Raw genomic sequence first — 19,416 nt, 5'->3', positions numbered from 1 at the left:
CCTGCTGAATTCTACATTTAGAGAAGAATTAACACCAGTCTTTCTCAAACTCTTCCAAAAATTAAAGCGATGGGAGCACTCCGAAGCTCATTTTATGAGACCAGCATTACCTTGATACCAAAGCCCAATAAGGACACTACAGGAAAAGAAAATTATAGGCCAATACTCCTGATGTATAGAGGCAAAATTTTTCAACAAAAGAGTAGAAAACTGAATTCAACAGCGCATTAAAAGACTCATACACCATGATCAAGTGGGATTGATCCCTGCGATTCAAAGATAGTTCAAAATATATGCAAATCAGTAAATGTTATATACCACATTAATAAAATAAAAAATAAAAATCATCTCATCTCAATAGATGCAAAAAAATTTTGGAAAAATTCAACAAGGCAAAAACTCTCAACAAATTGGGTATAGAAGATATATTCCTCAACATGATAAAGGCTATATATGACAAATTCAAGACTAACATCATACTCCATGGTGAAAAGTGAAAGCATTTCCTCTAAGATCAGAACAAGACAAAGATGCACATTGTCACCACTTTTATTCAACATAGTACTGGAAGTCTTAGCCAAAGAAATCAAGCAAGAAAAATAAATAAAAGGCATCTTAGAAAGCAAGAAGTAAAATTGTCTGTGTTTGCAGACGACATCCTATTATACGTAGAAAATCCTGAAGATGCCACCAGAAAACTATTAGAACTAGTAAACGAATTCAATAAAGTTGCATGATACAAAATCAGTATACAAAATGCAGTTGCATTTTTGTACACTAAGAATGTATATGCTGTTTGCTCACTATAGTCTATACCCAGCACCCAGAGTGATATTCACGAAATCTATATCTGACTGCTCTGGTCAAAATCTTCTCGTGGCTTCCTAAGAAGGTTATCTCAGATTAAAACCCCAAATCCATAAAAAGACTTATAAGGCTCATGTGATCAGGTCCCTTATTAATTGTCTGATGTCATCTCTTACTTCTTTCTGCCTCTGCTCCAGCCTCACTGGCCTCCTTGCCATGTCCATTCTGGGGATGTTCCTCCTTTCAAGTCTTTGCTCTGCTTGTTTCCTCTCCTGGAATGGTCCTTTGCTTAAAATCCCCACAACTTTTACCCTCACTTCTTCCAAGTCTTTGCCAAAAATATCATCTTGCTGCTGTGGCCTCCACTGTTTCTTGCCTTTCTTTTTCTTTCAGTTTTATTGGCATATACTTGATATACAGTATTTCATGAGTTTAAGGCATACAGCATAATGGCTTGACTTACATGTATTGCAAAATGATTATGACAATAAATTTAGTTAATGCCGCTGACTCTTGCCTTTAAAATGACTGAGCACTCCTGATTCTCTTCTCTCTGTTCTTTGTTTTCTGTGGCACTTTTCATATTTTATAGCAGGAACAGCCTTAAACCCTAGTCAACATTCAATTTAAAGCCATTTTTTTTATTGGAGTATAATTGTTTTACAATGTTGTGTTGGTTTCTGCTGTACAATGAAGTGAATCAGCTATATGTATACATATGTCCCCTCCCTCTCGGACGTCCCTCCCACCCCACCCCTATTCCACCCATCCCCTATCCCACCCATGTAGGTTGTCACAGAGCACCAAGCTGAGCTTCCTGTGCTTTATAGGGGTTCCCACTAGCTATCTATTTTACACATGGTAGTGTGTATACGTCAGTCCTAATCTCCAATTCATCCCACCCTTCCCTTCTCCCCCACGTCCACATGTCCATTCTCTACGTCTGCATCTCTATTCCTGCCCTGGAAGTAGGTTCATCTGTACAATTTTTCTAGATTCCACATATATGCATTAATATATGATATTTGTTTTTCTCTTTCTGGCTTACTTCACACTGTATCTCTGAAAATGCAACAACTTGCTCACCCATAGGTAGTCTGGGGTAAACCCTAACTATGAATGGAGGACTTGACAAGATTTGGTATTTTCTACTTCAGTCCTGGGTCACCAGTCATACCGGCTCTCTCTAGGAACATGACCCTTCTAAGCATGCTCACTTCCTCATCCTGGTCTCCCCCAGTCCTGACTGTCATATACATGGATGCTTCCCAATCTATGGAGGAGCTTATTTTGTCAGAGTAGAATCCCGGCACAGACAGTAATCCTGGAACTAATACAGGAAGGTACTCCCACTCTGGGTGAGTTTAGGAGTAGATATTCTGCGTGAGTTTAGGAGTTCCTTGATTAAGGTCACCTTCAAAGCATGGAGGCTGTAGTGTAAAAGAGAATGGGGCATTCTATGATAAGGAGATACTTGATATGGTGATACTGTGATGATACCTTCTGAGCCACCAGCTCAAGATAACTAAGGACTCCCAGATACGGAGTCTGCCCCACATACAGGTAAGGCTCAGGCCACCTTTGAACGCTACGACTTCTTCACCACCTGCCAATTAGGTGGCCAGATCCCTGCCTCCACAAGCGAGAATGCAAGAAAGCAAGAAAACTGCCCACCGCAAAGAGTTCACTGGCAAAAGAGCATTGTAGCCTCCAGTCAGGTTTGCAGCTGACCAAGACACTCTGGTATGGCTGGGAGAGATTCTCATGTAAAATATTCCAAAGTTACTTGGAATCAGCCCCATGGAATACAATTTCTTGCTGGGGCATGTCCTTTCAGAGAAGATTGTTGTATTCTCATGTTCAAATACTACAGCTTTTCCCTAGTTGCACTGACTTACCCATCTGGGATTCCCCCTTTCCTCTAGGCTCTGTGTCCTCCTTGGTTTTGTTCCTGAAACTGGCTTTTGAGTCAAATCCCCAGCTTCCATTTCTCAGGAATGCAAGGAATTCAGACAAATGGGAAGGACGAGAGGCTGCGGTCACCAAGTTCCTGAGAATCAGAAGGAGATGACAAAAACAGGGAAATGACAGATATAACATGTTAGCATATTAACACATTATAGTTTTGGCCAAGATTGGACCTGCTAGTAGGACATGTTTTGTGCCTGAAGTTATCCCACAGTAAATAATAGTTTGCTCTCTTTGTAGCATCTGAGGCCACTGTTCTCATGATTTTTAACTTTATAAGTGTCATAGAATGTTTCTCCAAATGAAAGTACCCCAGTTCTGTCTGATTTGTGCACACATGGTGTAGCTGTTCCTGCCATCTCTCAGAAGTCCCTGGCAAGCCCAAAGTTTTAACACCAACTTCAAAGTGTCCTTATAACTTATCTTCTGACCCCATTGCCTGAGGGTGCCCCCCACTTAACTTGATACCATCAAGTACTTGTAGGATAAAGTTGTGAAGCAAACAAGCCTTAATCAAAGCATTGCAAGTCTCTTCTTGATAATCACATTTTGTTCTAGAGTAACTATATTTAGTGTAAAAAATGTTTTTGCCTTCCTTCTGATGGCCTACATGTTTAACCAATTGATTATACTTTGCATGAAAATCAAAGTGTTCTCTTCCCAGTTTACTTTTGCTGTTAGTGCAATGCAGTATCTATTTCCCTGAATTAGGCTGCATTTCATTCATCTTTTAAACATGAAATTGTAATGGTTCAAGGTAAATGATCTTTAAAGAAGGTGTGTTGCTTACATTGTAACTACCTTATTTCAAAAGTATTCCAGAAAATAATGATTATTTCTATTAGTACAAAAATGTGACTGATGTTTAAATCTTGGTAAAGTTGACTGAACTTTGCTTAGATTCATTCAACAAACTAATTATTGTGTACCTTTATAAAAGAAGTGTTTGGGGTATTTTAGAATTAAATTAGTAAATTACAGATTAGTTTCTTTTAACGCAAGGGAATATGGTATCCATTAGAGAGGCAGATAGGTATAAAGTACCAGGGAAGTTCAGGGGAGGGAGAGATTATTGCTGGCTAGGGTACTAGCCCACTCTCTTGATCAACTATACCTAGCTCAACTATATCTAGATCATCTCATTCATTAATTCTTTCTTCATTTATTCAAACATATATTCGAACCTACAATGCGCCAGACATTGTGCTAGATATTGAGAATGCAACGTGAATATAGCACCGTTGCTTCCTTTACAGTGTCCAGTCTGATGGATCAGATAGTCATGGAAACAAATCATTATGACACAGGGTTGTAAGCGCTATTCCAAAAGCATGTGCGAAACCCTGGGAGACAAAGGAGAGGATGGTAGCTCCACCTTGTGCCAGGGGTCACGGCCCAGTGCGTTTGGGAAATCTTAAGAAAGAAATTGTCATTTGCACTGAGCCTGGACAACTTGAAGGTCAAATAATATGTAGTTGGTCAGGTGGACAGGAGAAGAAAAAAGTTCAACCAAAGGAATTACAAGAGCAAAGTCACTGTTATAAGCTATCTATTTGCATTTCAAAAGCCAGAACTGTTGTCTTCAAATATGTCTTTAAAATAATTTAAATGTCTCATTTATTTTTTAACAGAGCCCTTGAACTAACTCTAAACTCAGAAAAGGATTTACCTGGTCACAGGCAGTCAAGAAAACAGTCAAATTTGTTAAAAGAAAAAGTTTGACTGACACTTCTCTATTTACAACTGACCATAGTATGTTTAAAGGATAAAACAGCCTATATTTTATTGCTATTGATTTGTATGTCTATTGATTCTTATTTTAAACTTTAACAGTTCTACGAAGTAGGAAAGTAGAGAATAAGTGAGATCTCCTGAATCAAAATTATGATGGTAAATGCATTCTTGTTTCCTCCACCCCCTAGATTTAGTGGCCTTTACGCCCCACCAGTTTCTACTCAGTGCTTGCACACATGTGGGATGTACAAACAGTTCCCTGGTCATACTGTACACGGCACAGCTGCCACCAGACCATGTGGATCCCCCAGTGCTGACCGTCCTGGATTCTAGAACTATATCTGTACAGTAAGTAGAAATGTTGTCACTGTCACGCACTGGTTCATGCAAGAATCCCAGTGAGTTCAATCAAGGGAAGGGTTTGTGGCATAAAATTAATTTTATTGTGATTAAATGCATAGAGGTGATTAGTTCAGTGGTTCTGGGAACCTTTGATTATCACTTGCCAACTTAATTTCCATTTTGTCTTTATGCAATCAGGCTGAGCTACACATGTATGCAGATTCTGTGCAACCTTCAATAAGGGAAAAACTGACCACTTACTTACCTTGGGCTTTTTATATGTGAGGCATTATTTGCAATGATTTGGAATTAGAGAGCACAATTATATTTCTTCTTTTTTTTTTGCGGTACGCGGGCCTCTCACTTTTGTGGCCTCTCCCGTTGCGGAGCACAGGCTCCGGACGCGCAGGCTCAGCGGCCATGGCTCACGGGCCCAGCCGCTCCGCGGCATGTGGGATCTTCCCGGACCGGGGCACGAACCCGTGTCCTCTGCATCGGCAGGCGGACTCTCAACCACTGCGCCACCAGGGAAGCCCATATTTCTTCTTTGTGATTACAAACTAAGACTATCTTGTTCTCCAGCATTTGAAGTCAGAGAGAAGCTTTCACGTATTGGCACGTTCAGATTATTTTTGATATTACTGATCCATTTCCTAATACGTGAGGTACAAGGTATATTGCAGTACTGAATTAAAACTCAACAGACCTCTCTTCCCACTAGTTAATACTTGTTTACTTTCATCGCTCTTGGTCTCTGTTTTCTCATCGGTAAAAGAGTTTGAACTGAAGAAATTATGATACTCATTCAAGCTGAAAAACACTGTGATTTATATCCCATTGTTCCAGGTCTGTACTCTTCCATTGGCTTTCAGAGCATCCCAAGCTGAGCCCACTTTATTTACCTTAAAAGATTTCCAACTATGATAATTATTTCTCAATTTACCAATTTCTGTCTGTTCCATGACTTGTCCTACTCATTCCCACTGGCACTTTGTAACCCTCATCTGGAATACCCTCTATTTTTTCCTTCTGCCTACCAATTCCCATCCATCTATCAAGTATACAATCGTATGTATCCAGGCAGTGTGTCACCTCATTCAAGAAGTCTTATTTGAGTACTTCAGCCTTTCCAGTCTCAGCTTTTCTTCTATAGTTGCATATTACCTCTATGTTAGCTTGCTGCATTTCTCAAGACAGTTATGGCCTGAAAATTATGCAATTATCTCTCCCTCTCATTTCTCAGAAGTTCTCAGTACTTTTCCCAATTTTTGTTCTATGGCTTCAGCTCAAAATCAAGTGCTCACTCATACATTTTTGTATTATTAGCTAATTACAAGTATAAATAACTAGAGAGCAGGTACTATGTCATATTTTTATACCATTCAGAATAGACATTTAATGACTACTTGGGTTTTTTAAGTGAATCACTTTTGAGCTCTCAGTGTGTTTCTTTACAGTGGCATAAATCCAAGTTCATATGTGTCCTTTAAAAATCCTGCACATTTCAGATTGGACTTGAACGTATGATGATAATAATGCTATATTTTTTCATTCCCAGGTGGAAACAACCAAGAAAGGTAAACGGAATTCTGGAGCGCTATATACTATATATTTCAAATCACACGCAGGATTTTACAATTTGGGATGTCATCTATAATAGTACAGAACTTTTTCAGGATCATGTGCTACAGTACCTTTTCCCTGGTAATAAATACTTCATCAAGCTGGGAGTAAGTTCACTTTACTTTTATCAGTTTCTCTGTCCCCATCATTCCCCTTGCTGCTTCCCTTTCTTTTGTTTCATCTTCTCTCCATGCCTCACTTAAAAAACAACAACAACAAAATTCTCTTGTAATGCTATTTACACTGAAAACTCACTTCAAATACAAAGTGAAAATTCTGCTGATCTGATACCTACGTATTTATTTTATATTATGCAAAACAATAGAATAACCATCTGAATCAGTAGATTTTTCCAAATCTAATTTGGGATTATCAGAAATTATTTCTTTTTTATTGTTTGCAGAATGTCATAATTGTTGAGGGCTTTTGAGAAAATGCTTGGATTAATAAAGTTATTTCCCCATGGGGCTTGTATTCATTTGAAAAGCAATGTGCAGTATGAAAATATAGGTCTTATATTTTTAAATGAAGGTTTAAATGACCCCCAAATATTCTTGATTATTATTATATTCTGGTTTACATTACACTTCTGTCTCAAAAGAACAGTCACTTAATAAAACCCTAGAATCAACACGGTTTAGACAGGCGATAGCATTTTTTAATGCAAAATAGCACTTTTACACAAAGGTCTTTTAAAAGACCTTGATATTACTGTGGAATTTATACTCAGTAGTTCCTTTTGTTTTTTGATGAAATATAATCTTTTTTAAGTTTAATAGCACATCTGAAAATAACTGAATATAAACATGAGATTGTCCCTATTTGTTTTAAACACACTCTTCATTTTATAGTAATACCTATATAAGGATATTTGCTTTGATAAATGCCATAGACAATATTCTGCTCTTGATTATGAATAAATTTACATTTATGTAGACACTGTGTATGCATTCATTTCACTTAACATGCTCTTGAATGCTCTAAATATTATACCACAAGAAAATAAACTACATTCAACTGTTGCTGTCTGACCTGGCACCATAAAACAAGGGCAATCAGACAATGTTAAAAATCCTATTCAGAACTGGCTTCATGTGCCTAGGCGTTCAGCACGCAGATGGGTTTCCGAATCAGCGATTGGATTACTTAGCTTTATTACCCAAGATATAAGAAGTGTATTAACTTGCTTTTCAAAAGCTAATACAGAAATCCACACTATTTTCAAAACAGTGGTGATATCAAAATAAGAAAAGTCCCTATGGTTTAGAAGCAACTAAAATTAAACAGAAATTGTGTCGCTCTTGGTTTTGATTAGAAGGAAGCAAAGGACAGGAGACAAATTTCTACTTCCAAGGCAATTTTTAGGATATTCTGCGCAATGAACATCCACCTGAATCTCCTGTGTTTTATAAATCTGTAATACCTTGAAAAATAAATACCACTAGATTGGGAGTCTGCTCTCTTGAGTTTTAATTCAGATTTTGCCACTAACTGAATGACCTAAGACAAACTCACTTAATTGCACTGAGTCTTAGGTTCTTCAAGCCTAAAAGTAAGACTTTGAATTAAATGATTTTTTAATGTCTCTTTGAGCCCTAAAATTCTATGATGCTAAAAAGGTGACCCCAAATAGTATTTTGTGAAGTCAAAGGAGACCTGTCAGCCACTGAATGATGTTGGTGCAAGATGTCATAAAGACGTGGACGTCTTTGCTCTAACTCTTGTTAGGGAAGTAAATTTGCTCATATTATTTTTGATTTCACTGTATTTGTTAGGGCAGAAAATACACTGATACATCTTCAGGAAGTATTCAACTAAAAGGTTTTTTACTTTAACTCTGTTAACCCATACATTTAATGAACCAGAACCTTTTAGGTTCATCTTGGTTAATTGAGGAACTCGTGTATATTTACAGTTTCAACATAATAACTGGCTTTCAAGGTCATGAGATTAATAGGTGGAGATCAGGTTCTCAGCCAAGTGGAGTTGCCTCTTAGCATGCTAAGTGCTAAGAAACAAAACATACAGATAACAAAGCATTTAGGCAGGCATTAGAGAAAAATACATGGGGATTCCATATGATTTACTCCAGACTGGAGCAGGTATGTTACTTCATGTGGTTTCGTGTAATTTCCCCTGTTGCCTGGATTAGAAACTCCTCAGGGGTAGAGACTGCATATATCGGCAGAGTTAAACAAGGTGTCTGGAAACTGGAAGCTCGCAAACAGTTCTTGAAAGAATGAATGAATGAGTGAACACTGAGTACATTTATTTCATAAAGAATCTGAGACTTCTGATGTGAATCAAATAACTTGCTGTAAAATGTCAGAGTTAGGGACCGTGTGGTTCAAAATACAGGCTCTTTGTCCTAGAAGAAACAGTATAATATTTTGTTCCACCCAACAAATGGTATTGCAAAGTGTGGTAGCTCCTGGTAAAGATAATAAGCCAGCAATTAAATAAGGAAGCTTGTAAGACAGGTATCGAGATATGTATGGTTTGATGATAATCATATTACTGCTAGACATTTGCCTCTTGATGAATGTTAAGTATATTTCCTGGAAAGATTCTTAGAACTGATGAGCTTTAAATTTTCTAAAGATCATTTCTAGATAACACGGCCTTGTTCTTTTTCTTCATACTTTAAAAATATGCTGCGTTCTTAACATCATCAGACGCTACTTACCTGAAAACAACCTCTTAGAAAAGAGAATGCTAGTTTTAGATGTTCTTAATAGTCATGATTTCAAAAATAATTGATACGCTTTTATTAGTTATGCATTTTACTGTACCAAAATTGAATCTCCTATTTGGACCGGTTACTCATCACTTCAGGGTGGTAGTATGACTTCTCAGTTTAAAACAGTATATTTGTAATTGATAAAAGCTATACCCAGAAGCAACTTTAAGAACATTTATTACCTTATTGAAGGAACTAAGATACTCACCCCACTCACCTAGCGCCTCTAAATGCATACAAAAAGAACGTGGGAAAAAAAGAGCAAAATAAAATATCTTGTAAGTAATTCTGTTGTTTCAGCAACCCCTTTTTAAATTCGGTTTCATTTACAAGAAAAATTCTCTCATAAACTGCTTGGACCCTTAAGAGGCTTTTTAACAAGTTGCTAGTTTATGGGTCTTCCATGACACAACCCAACAAACAGTCCTTCCAAACCAGAGGATGACTTCATTTAATCCAGAATTCCCCATCCCATAAAATTCTCAAAACGAAGTAAATTTTAATTCATGCTCTGTTTTAAAAAATACATAGTGAAATGTCACATAGTACATACAGTATTTCTCTGGGAGAGATGGTGGGGGGAATTCTTAGGCCACAAATAAGAAAAACAATAGTGACAAAGAGACTATCAGAATTACATCCCAGTGTGGTTTGAGTTTCAGCATAACATGCTGCAACATTTTTCCCCTCCTAAGGAAAAAAAAAAAAAAAAAGTCTATGAAATGCCAGTGGATGGATTTATCTGTCTCTAAGGACTGGAAAGTATGCTCCTTTGAGCATTTTCCTTCGATAATTCAGCTGTCTCATACAGCCTCTTTTCCTGCCACGTTTTCTGGTGGACTTTTAGCACGTTGGAAATTTTTTTTTTTTTTTAATTCTTCTGTTTTAACATTCAGGTAGTTATTTCTTGGGCTAATAGCAACATGTCCTAGGGCTTCGAATCAGGAGCTCAATTGATTTCTCCTTATTTGCCAAGATTCTGTTCTCAGGAGGAGTATGGTTTATCTCTTACAGAGATATGCACATGCCACAGCTGAGCATTAGAGGAAACCCGCAGAGGTTAATTAGGTCCCCAATCTTAATGCAGTTTCATGCCCAGGCCACAGTTTAGCCCATGTGAAACTTGCTTACGCTGAGAAATTATCCTGAAGATGTGGGTTACTGTTGTCTTCTTACAATAAGAGGTAAAATTGATCTCCGAGTCTACTGACCATTTATTGTTACTTACACTTAGAGCGAAGAATTTGCAGCTATTTTGCAGCAACTTTACAAGTAGTATACTTCAGTATAAGAAAATACCTTTAAAATCAGTCAGCTTTCTTCTATCTTTAGGAAAAAGAATACGAACTGCTTTAAGTATCAAAAGGTCACTCCTTCAGTCTCAAACCGGAAAGCTTGGTACAGGCCCGAGAAAATAGAGAGGGCTTTCGGTTTTTTGCTATTAGTCATATCTACCTTCCATGAAAATGAACTGAATAACTGCCTGCTTTTTACATTGTCCTGTGATTTCGCTTCATTTTCTTAATGCTCGTGGTAAAATTTAGTGCTTTTTGCAAGATTTTTACATTTTATTGTGTAAATTACTGTTGTAACTTAAAGAGGTACTGAACAAAGCTTTAGCGTAGTTTTCAAATAGCTGCGTTATATAAAGACATAATTGCTAATATTTACTAGCAGACATAGGCTGGAAAAATTGTGTGTGTGTCTCAATTTCCTGGAGAAGTGCTTATCTCATATGTTAGGTAGGGGTGATATTTTCCTCATATACTGAAACATTTATTTGGAATTGTTGGCAGTTTATGAGGAAAATGTACACAGAAGTTTCTGAATATCCTTAATATCCATGAATCCATTTCTGGAATTAGTAGTACCTCCCTCCTTTGGGAATTTGGGGGTTCTGTGAGCATTTTAAGTTTGTTGCCCACGTATTGAAGCTCAGTTCCCCCGGCACGTAAGTAAATGACTTGACCCTTAAAGCCAATAAACATTCACTCAACAACTGCTTTGTTGTCAGTTTATGAGAAATATTGTTTTATTCCATTTCACATTGTGTTCTACTTTAAACGTATTGCTCACGCTACAGTAAGTAGAAAGCGATTATATTTTCTGTGCTCTTTTTTTTTTCTAGAAATCACTTGTTTTGTCCTGAAGTAGTCTTCAATCTCTGGTACTTTTCTCATATGATGTACACAGTTGTCTGTGTGTGTGTGTGTGTGTGTGTGTGTGTTTAATTCATTCTAAGAACCTTTGTGTGAGGATAGTTTCATCGTGGCTATTCACACAGTCAATATATGCCCCATCTCTAGGCTCTAACTTAGGATGTATTCATAATCCATACATTCTTTCATTCTGGGTTATTGCTTGATTGTTGGAGATGGATGTCTCATGTCCTAAAAAGCAAAGAAATTAAATGTCAAACCTCAGCAATGAAACAAATTTATTTGGGGGGTGGGAGGTTGAAAAAGAGAACATTATTTTAAAGGATCTGGAACTCTTTATGGTGAACTCTCTTTCTTCAATGCTCATCTAAACTTTGGGGCCCCAAAGTGAAATGTGCCCCTTTTGTCTCTCTGTCCAGGCTTGCACCGGGGGTGGATGCACAGTGAGTGAGGCCAGCCAGGCCCTGACTGAGGAGAGGGCCCCCGAAGGCGTGCCAGCCCCCAAAGTGCACCCGGATTCACCTCACTCCTTTAACATCTCCTGGACTGAGCCTGAATATCCAAATGGTAAGTGAACTCTTTTAGCCTCAAGTTAAAAAGATGATTAGCAAAGGTAAATTAATATTCTAAATGGCAGCTTATATGTGGTGCTTAATTTTTAATGATCATTTTAGCACATAAAATACCTGAGATAGTATCATTGTCTGTAGTCAGGAGATTGTGGTTTTTAGGTTAACGTACAATTTTGGTGGCTCAAAAGTGCTCCCTTTTGATAGTTCTTATGTACTGCATCTTATGGTTTAATATGTTCTGGGAGAGGTGAAGAGAACAAACCAGGATTCCCAAAGAATGGCCTTGTGAGAGTGACATTATATTTTCAATGACTTTTTGTTTTTGACTGTTATCCATTCTTTCTTAGAGAAGTAGGGAGATAGAAAGTTCGTGCACATACTGTATTTCAAACTGCTTTTGCTTTAATAAGTTTATCTTAAAAGGGGCCATTTGGAACTCTGTATTTTTAATATGTTATTTAGAAATAGTTCAGCATGCATACATTAAGTATATATTCATTTATTCTTGTTTAACCTGAAATGGATTGTATATATTTCTAAGTGATATGTGTATATATCACATATATGTGTGTATATATACACATATATGTATATGGCTTTGAATAGTTTAGAGAGTTAGGTTAGCCAGTTAAAGTTTGCTAAAATAAAGTCTTATAAAGAATTTGTAGTAACTTGGGACAGAAATTGCTTTATTCATTTACTGGAAATGTCTTTAAGTTCCATATAACATAGTGTCATTTTTCCACACTGGTCAAGCTTACATCACATCAAATTTTGTTCCTCTTTCAGACAAATACCAAGAAGACTTTTAATATCATAGAAACTGTTTTAGGAAACTCATTACTGAAAACTGAAATGACCTCTTTTAGCATAGCCAGAAAGAAAGAAAGAAGAAGAATTACAATTTTATTAGTTTGTCTTATGTTTACTATGATATTAATTACTCCAGTCATCTCATTTTAATTAAACTTTTGGCAAATGCATGAGAGATATTTGAGGTAAGGGAGAGAGATCTAATAATTACAGTGAGTGATTATCTCTGCTATTGAAGTTATCCCTGAACTATTACAAATTTCCTAGTAAAAAATAAATGGATAGCTATTTGATACTTAAACAGTCAACAGTCTTGTCATACTTTGTGCTCCGCAAAGGAACCTAGTCTGTAGGTGGCAATGAAAATGCGAATGATTTATTCCAGTTGGATTGCTCTTAACTGCTGTTACATGATTTGTTTAGTAGACATTTCCCTTCATCCTAATCAGTAGTTGTAACTATAACTGCCCCCAGAATCCTAGGTGGACTAAAGAAATACTTTCGACATTTCAAAGAATCTTTGTGTATTATGTGTTATATATTTACAAGCAGCTTTAAAATATATTCATTGAACCATAAGAATTTGGGAGATTTAGAAGATTGGTGTTAACACGTTCACTTATTCTAAAGTCTTGTGTTTAATCACATCAGAGTTTTCAGAATTTTTACTGTGGGGCAATGGTTAGACATTTTTCAAGTAATAGTTTCATTAAAAAGAAAAAAATTTCTTCTCTTCATTACTTCTCTCTCCACTTTCCTCAGATATTCCAGTGTTCAGTTTCTATCCTCCATTGACTAGAGGAGGATCTGATCGTTGGACGTTTATCTCGTCACTTCATCTGTTTTCAGAGCTCCCACACTTCCCTCTAAAAACCCAAAGAATAAAGTCTAGATTCTTTAGTCAGGCATTCACATCGGCCCCAACTTGTGACTCCATCTGTATTGGCATAGCCTTTTTAGCCTCCTGAAATACTTATGGCTTGGTGCAGGGTTGAAAAACATGGGTATGGAGTCAAATAGGCCTAGAGTCAAATCTTATCTCTGATTTTACTCTGGAAAATTTACTAAATGCCATGAACCCCAGTTTCCTTGGATTATAAAATTGGGGTTAACGATCCCTACCATCTCTCCAAATCTAACTCACTCCTCAGGACTAAATGTTAAGCCTCTTATTTTATGAAATCATTTCACTCTTTCTTGCGTGTAAGTCAAGCTTCCTCTCTTCTCTTGACCATATATCCTCTTCCTATGCCATCATCATGGCACGTACTGCATTCATCCTTGGCCCAAATTTATTTGGGTACCTGTCAAACATGCCCACCAGATGATAAGGACCACAAATCATTTATTTCTCTTTTCCTTCATGGAGCCTAACACAGTGGAGTAGTTTCTGCTGATACCTAATAATACTTAATTTATTTAGTTGTGTCTTGTGAAAATTTCATTCAGTCATTAGCGTATATACTGTAGAGTCCTGACTCTTTAATGATACCAACAGAGAGGATAGAAGCAGTTACAGGCCAGATCCTGGGATATGTTTGTTTGACATGTATTTGTTTCTGAAATATATGTGGGGGATTTGGGGGTCTGTGTGGGGTCTGGGACTGTGTGGAGTCTGGGACTAGGTGGTTTTTTTTTTTTTGGAGTTTGGATTTTGCATTTGACTTAAGAATTTTTAATTTCCTCTTCTTGAGTATGCCTAGTTCGAATTTAACGGAACTAGGCCCATATTGCAGTACAGCTGCACTGTGGTTGCTTTCTAATTTCTGAATGTGCTGCGGAAGGGTAATACAAGTGGAAAATAAGATAGGTTTCAGCCTTATGTTACTACAGATACCCTTTCAAATGATTTTAAATTGTGTTGCTCAAACATATCTGATTATTAGAACCATCTTGGGGGCACTGATTAAAGGAGGAGGTTCTAGTGCTCCAACCAAAGACCTGAATAATCATAATATCCCGCTGACTTGGTTACCATCAAAATGCTGATGAGTATTGGGGGATTTCCCTGGCGATCCAGTGGTTAGGACTCCACGCTTCCACTACAGGGGGCACGGGTTCGATCCCTGGTCAGGGAACTAAGATCCTGCATGCCGGGTGGCGAGGCCAAAAAGTAAATAAATTTTTAAAATGCTGAAAGAGTATTAAATTCACCCTCCGGGTGAGTCGTCCCTCCTTAGCATCCCTTCAGGAGATCCCCACACGGATCTCTATTATATTTTAAACTCAACATATCCAAGTTGTTTCTCCTGATGCTCTCTTCCCCTCTACCGGCCCTTTCTCCTGTGTTTCCCCTCTCCCTGATTAGCACCACCCAGTAGTACCACCAGAAACCTGGGAGGCACTTTTTTTTTTTTTTTTTTTTTGGCCACGCCATATGGCTCGCAGGATCTCAATTTCCCAACCAGGGACTGAACCCAGGCAATGGCAGTGAAAGCTCCGCATCCTAACTACTAGACCACCAGGGAACTCCCAAAAGGTCCTCTTAAGAAAATGAAAAGATAATCCCGTGTCCCCTGCATCGGCAGGCGGACTCTCAACCACTGCGCCACCAGGGAAGCCCTGGGAGGCACTCTTGAGTTCAGTTCTTACTCACCCCTGATTTTTCGTTAACTGTACTCCTCTAATGAAGGCCCGTAGTATTTCTCACCCAGATAACTTCAAGAGCCTCCTCATGCCCTACAAAAATTGAATGTGTTCATTCAAAATATACTTTTGATGACCCACTAGGTGCCATCATTCTGATGATACCAAGATGAACTTGCTCAATCCTTGATCTTAAGAGGACCAGAGAGTTCCTTAGGAGAAACGTCCATGTAAACAAATAATAACGAGGTAGGGATGTGTACAAGGTGCCAAGTGTATGGCAAAGAAGCAACCTGAGGACGTGGGAATGTCTTCCCTCTGGGTCTTCCCTTTATTAAGATGTAGCAGGTCCAGAGGTATTTACACATTTAGACTGTCGTATTCTGTAAGGGGTACTGATTGTCTGGTTTTGTACACTCTAGGCTCCAAAATCTTGACTCTGTTAGTCAGCTATATACATAAAGGATTATTTCATTAGGACTTTATAAACATGAAAAAAAATATTGAGAAACAGTAAACCCACTTTCTATAAGAAGTATTTCCAATGCATACCTCTATGTGACAAAATATGAAAGGTATAAAAGGTTCATATGTAAATATCCACTTGTTGCCTATCAAGCAATTGGTAACCTGTAGCCAGCATGGCATAGGGAACAGGCTCTCTGCTTTATAATGGATTCGGATTTAAACTATCAGCTCCTACTCATTAAACTTGGGATAATGTTTTTTTTTTTTAATTCTTTCTAAAATTTATTTTTGGCTGTGTTGGGTCTTCGTTGCTGCGTGCGGGCTTTCTCTAGTTGTGGCGAGCGGGGGCTGCTCTTCGTTGTGATGCGCGGGCTTCTCATTGAGGTGGCTTCTCTTGTTGCAGGGAGTCTGGGGATAGTCTTTACCCAGGGCCTAGGAGCATGGCCTCTTGCTTTCCGATTCCTCTCTTTCCTTTGTTCCCCAACCTGCTCCTGCTCCACAGCTTGTGCTGGGTAGCTTGTTCTTTGTTTCAGGACATGCTTCACATGCTCAGAGAATTTCTCCTGTTCTAGCACCTTTTGTTCAATGCTGTACCAGCAGCTCTAGTGCCTGACACATAATCGGTGCTCAATCAAAAAATACGTTGATTATCACTGTCAAAAAAAAAAAAAACACAGAAAATAACAAGTGCTGGAGAGGACGTAGAGAAACTAGAATCCCTGTGCGTCGTTGGTGGGAATGCAAAATGGTGCAGCTGTTACGGGAAACAGTACGGAAAAATCTTCAAAACATTAAAAATAGAATTACTATATGATCTAGCAATCCCACTTCTGGGTATTTATCCAGAAGAACTGAAAACAGGATCTTGAAGAGATATTTGTGCACCCATGTTCATTGCAGAGTTATTCACAATAATCAAGAGATGGAAGCAACCCAAATGTCCATGGATAAATGAATGGATAAACAAAATGTTGTATATGTATACAGTGGAATATCATTCCACCTTAAAAAAAAGAAGGAAATTGTCACACGTTACAGCATGGATGAACCTTGAGAACATTATATGAGTAAAATAAACCAGTCACAAAAAGACAGATATGGAATAATTCCATGTATACGCGGTATCTAAAGTAGTCAATCACAGGGAGACAGAATGTGGTCACCAGGGACTAGGGGTTGGGGGTAAGGGGAGTGGAGAGTTTCTGTTCAGTGGATATAAAGTTTCAGTTTTGCAAGGTGAGAAAGTTCTAGAGATCTTGCCCAACAATGTGCCTATAGTTAACACTACTATACTGTATATTTAAAATGGTTAAGATGGTAAGTTTCATGTTATGTGTTTTTCGCCACAATGAAAAAAAAAAAAAAAGAGATGTAGGGAGGATGTAATAGAATGCAATAAACTTTAAAACCAGAAAAAAATCAAGATTAAGGACTGTGTTAGGTTAAAACAAACAAACAAACATTTAAATTAGTAATCACAAAAAGATATATGCATAAAATATACATCTGTTGAAAAAGCATGAGTTCATCTCTTGTTGTGCAGCTTCCTTTTCTCACTTAACAATGTGGTGGTAACATCTTTCCATGGCAGTTAAGTGTAGCTCAACATCATTCTTTGGAAAGGCAGTGTAAACTCCCACTGAGTGAAACCACAGCTTATGTGACCCATCTTTTATTGATGGACACTTAAGTTTCCATGATTTTGCTATTCTAAAGAATGCTGCTTGCTATGCATTACCTTAGTCTGCCAAGTACTGGGTCATTATCACTTGATTAACACCTAAGGCTTTGCTTCCTTCAAATATGCCCTGCTTAATCCTGGTGACTTGCTTCACACACCTGCAAAAATGGTGGTGTGACGGTCCACCTCTGTTTCTCTACACAGGAGTCCTTCGCATCCACATTCCCTCTGGCAAAGGTGTTCTTTGCAGGCTGCAATTTCAGGCAGGATTTGAAAACCTCCGAAAAGAGCTACTTTTTAGGTCCAAGGTGGATAAGAACCCTTTATTCTGTAGGACCTCGGCTCTTCCTTTGTCATACCATTAGCCAGCAATGAGAAGCAGCACAAAGGATTACTGTCTAAGAAATGTGTGACCTGTATTGTGTAGATTACAATTGCATAATTAGAATTACGTTTTTGAGAGCTTCCAAATTCTCGCGAGCTTTATCTCCTTTCGGAAGCTTTGGCCTTAGAAGCTGGAAATATGATTATTTCTCCCACTCGAGGTCTACTTTGCTAAAATCAGCATAGATATCCGACTGCACCAAACTTATTCCTCCTTGTCTGGCATAATATTTAGTAACATTTTAAACTAATTAGAATATGTATGTTTAAAATACTAACTAAAACTATGAAATATGAAATTCTTATCCTTTATTAATACTTAGAATTTCTTGTAACTCTCCACTATCCTTACCTAAGTAAATTTACCTAAAATAGTTTCCCTGTTAGACTGTGACGCACATGAGGGCAGGGATTCTATATGCGTTGTTTGCTGTTCTAGTCCCAGCATTTGGCAGGGTGTCAGTCATGGAGGAGATGAGTATTAAACAGCTGTTGGATGGATTAGTGTTTACTGATGCCAGAGACAATAATAAAATGGTAATTGTGTTGGTGTGAGAAGCATAAGCATATGCAATCATACAGTACACATAAATGCACATTTAGAGCATGTCATAATTATGTAATACAGGTGGGATGATTTCAAAGGCAGTGGAAAGGCATCTCCGTCCTGGCTTACTGAAGGCTCAAAGTACATACTTAGAGACTCAGTCATTTGGCATACAGTTTCCTCAGCCTGGTAATTCGTAGATGTTCTAAAGAGAGACAGCATGCGAAGCTGGATCTGCTTTGCATGCCTCGGTGTTGAAAGGCTATCTTGTTATAGCCGTCAGGATTTGCTAATGTCAAGATGGGCGTGAGAGCTGGGCACCCGTTAGACAAGGGTCCCAGGGTCTCCTTGAGAAAGGAGAGAATACCTGAGGAGCCTATGGAAACATTTTCCTAATTTAGCCTTTTGTATTGACCCAGGGTTGTGAGAATTCATACATGGATATGTACCAAGGAAGTGACAATAATTTCAGTAAGAATAGCAAAATTTTAGGAAGTTGATTATTTTTGCAGACTTACACATAGTACCATGAAGACAACAGAACATTATTGAAAGAAAGTTTAGTTCAATTTTTTGAGCATATATATTATTTCAGGAATGGGTGGTAAGCACACTAATTAACTGTAGACATTTATACACACTCTGTATATGCTGTCCTTCACATTAAGAAAGGATTTAGAGAAATTTTTAGAACGTATGTACATGAAGGTGTATGTGTAAATACTAATTAAGTGCTCTACCCATGCAGAGAAAGAAATATTTGATTTTCTGCTAATACTAATAATAGTAGTAACAGTAATAGCTACAATTTATAACTATGTGCCAGGAACTTTCAATCTCATAACTAGCCCAGGAAAGAGGTACTGTTATTCCAACATTCAGATGTGGAAACTCAAATTTATAAGTATTAAGCAACTTAATTACTCTAGGCAAGACAGTTAAGTAGGAACGTAATGCAAAACAAGGTGTGAATGACTCAAAAATGCATGATT

At 37.8% G+C, this 19,416-nt stretch overlaps 1 protein-coding gene across 1 annotated transcript in view; it reads left to right on the top strand.

Annotated features, from left to right (window-relative positions):
• Positions 1 to 19,416, top strand: part of USH2A (usherin) — a 773,469-nt gene that overhangs the window by 381,772 nt on the left and 372,281 nt on the right. The window contains exons 32-34 of the mRNA XM_007466317.1: positions 4,698 to 4,857; positions 6,410 to 6,581; positions 11,793 to 11,940. Coding sequence (XP_007466379.1) covers positions 4,698 to 4,857; positions 6,410 to 6,581; positions 11,793 to 11,940 — 480 coding nt within the window. The remainder of the gene's footprint in view (positions 1 to 4,697; positions 4,858 to 6,409; positions 6,582 to 11,792; positions 11,941 to 19,416) is intronic.

The sequence above is a fragment of the Lipotes vexillifer genome, unplaced genomic scaffold (genome assembly GCF_000442215.2).
Source record: "Lipotes vexillifer unplaced genomic scaffold, Lipotes_vexillifer_v1.1 scaffold139, whole genome shotgun sequence".
NCBI lineage: Eukaryota > Metazoa > Chordata > Mammalia > Artiodactyla > Lipotidae > Lipotes > Lipotes vexillifer.
The sequence above is the reverse complement of the archived record's forward strand: the minus strand, read 5'-3'. Positions and strand labels throughout refer to the sequence as shown.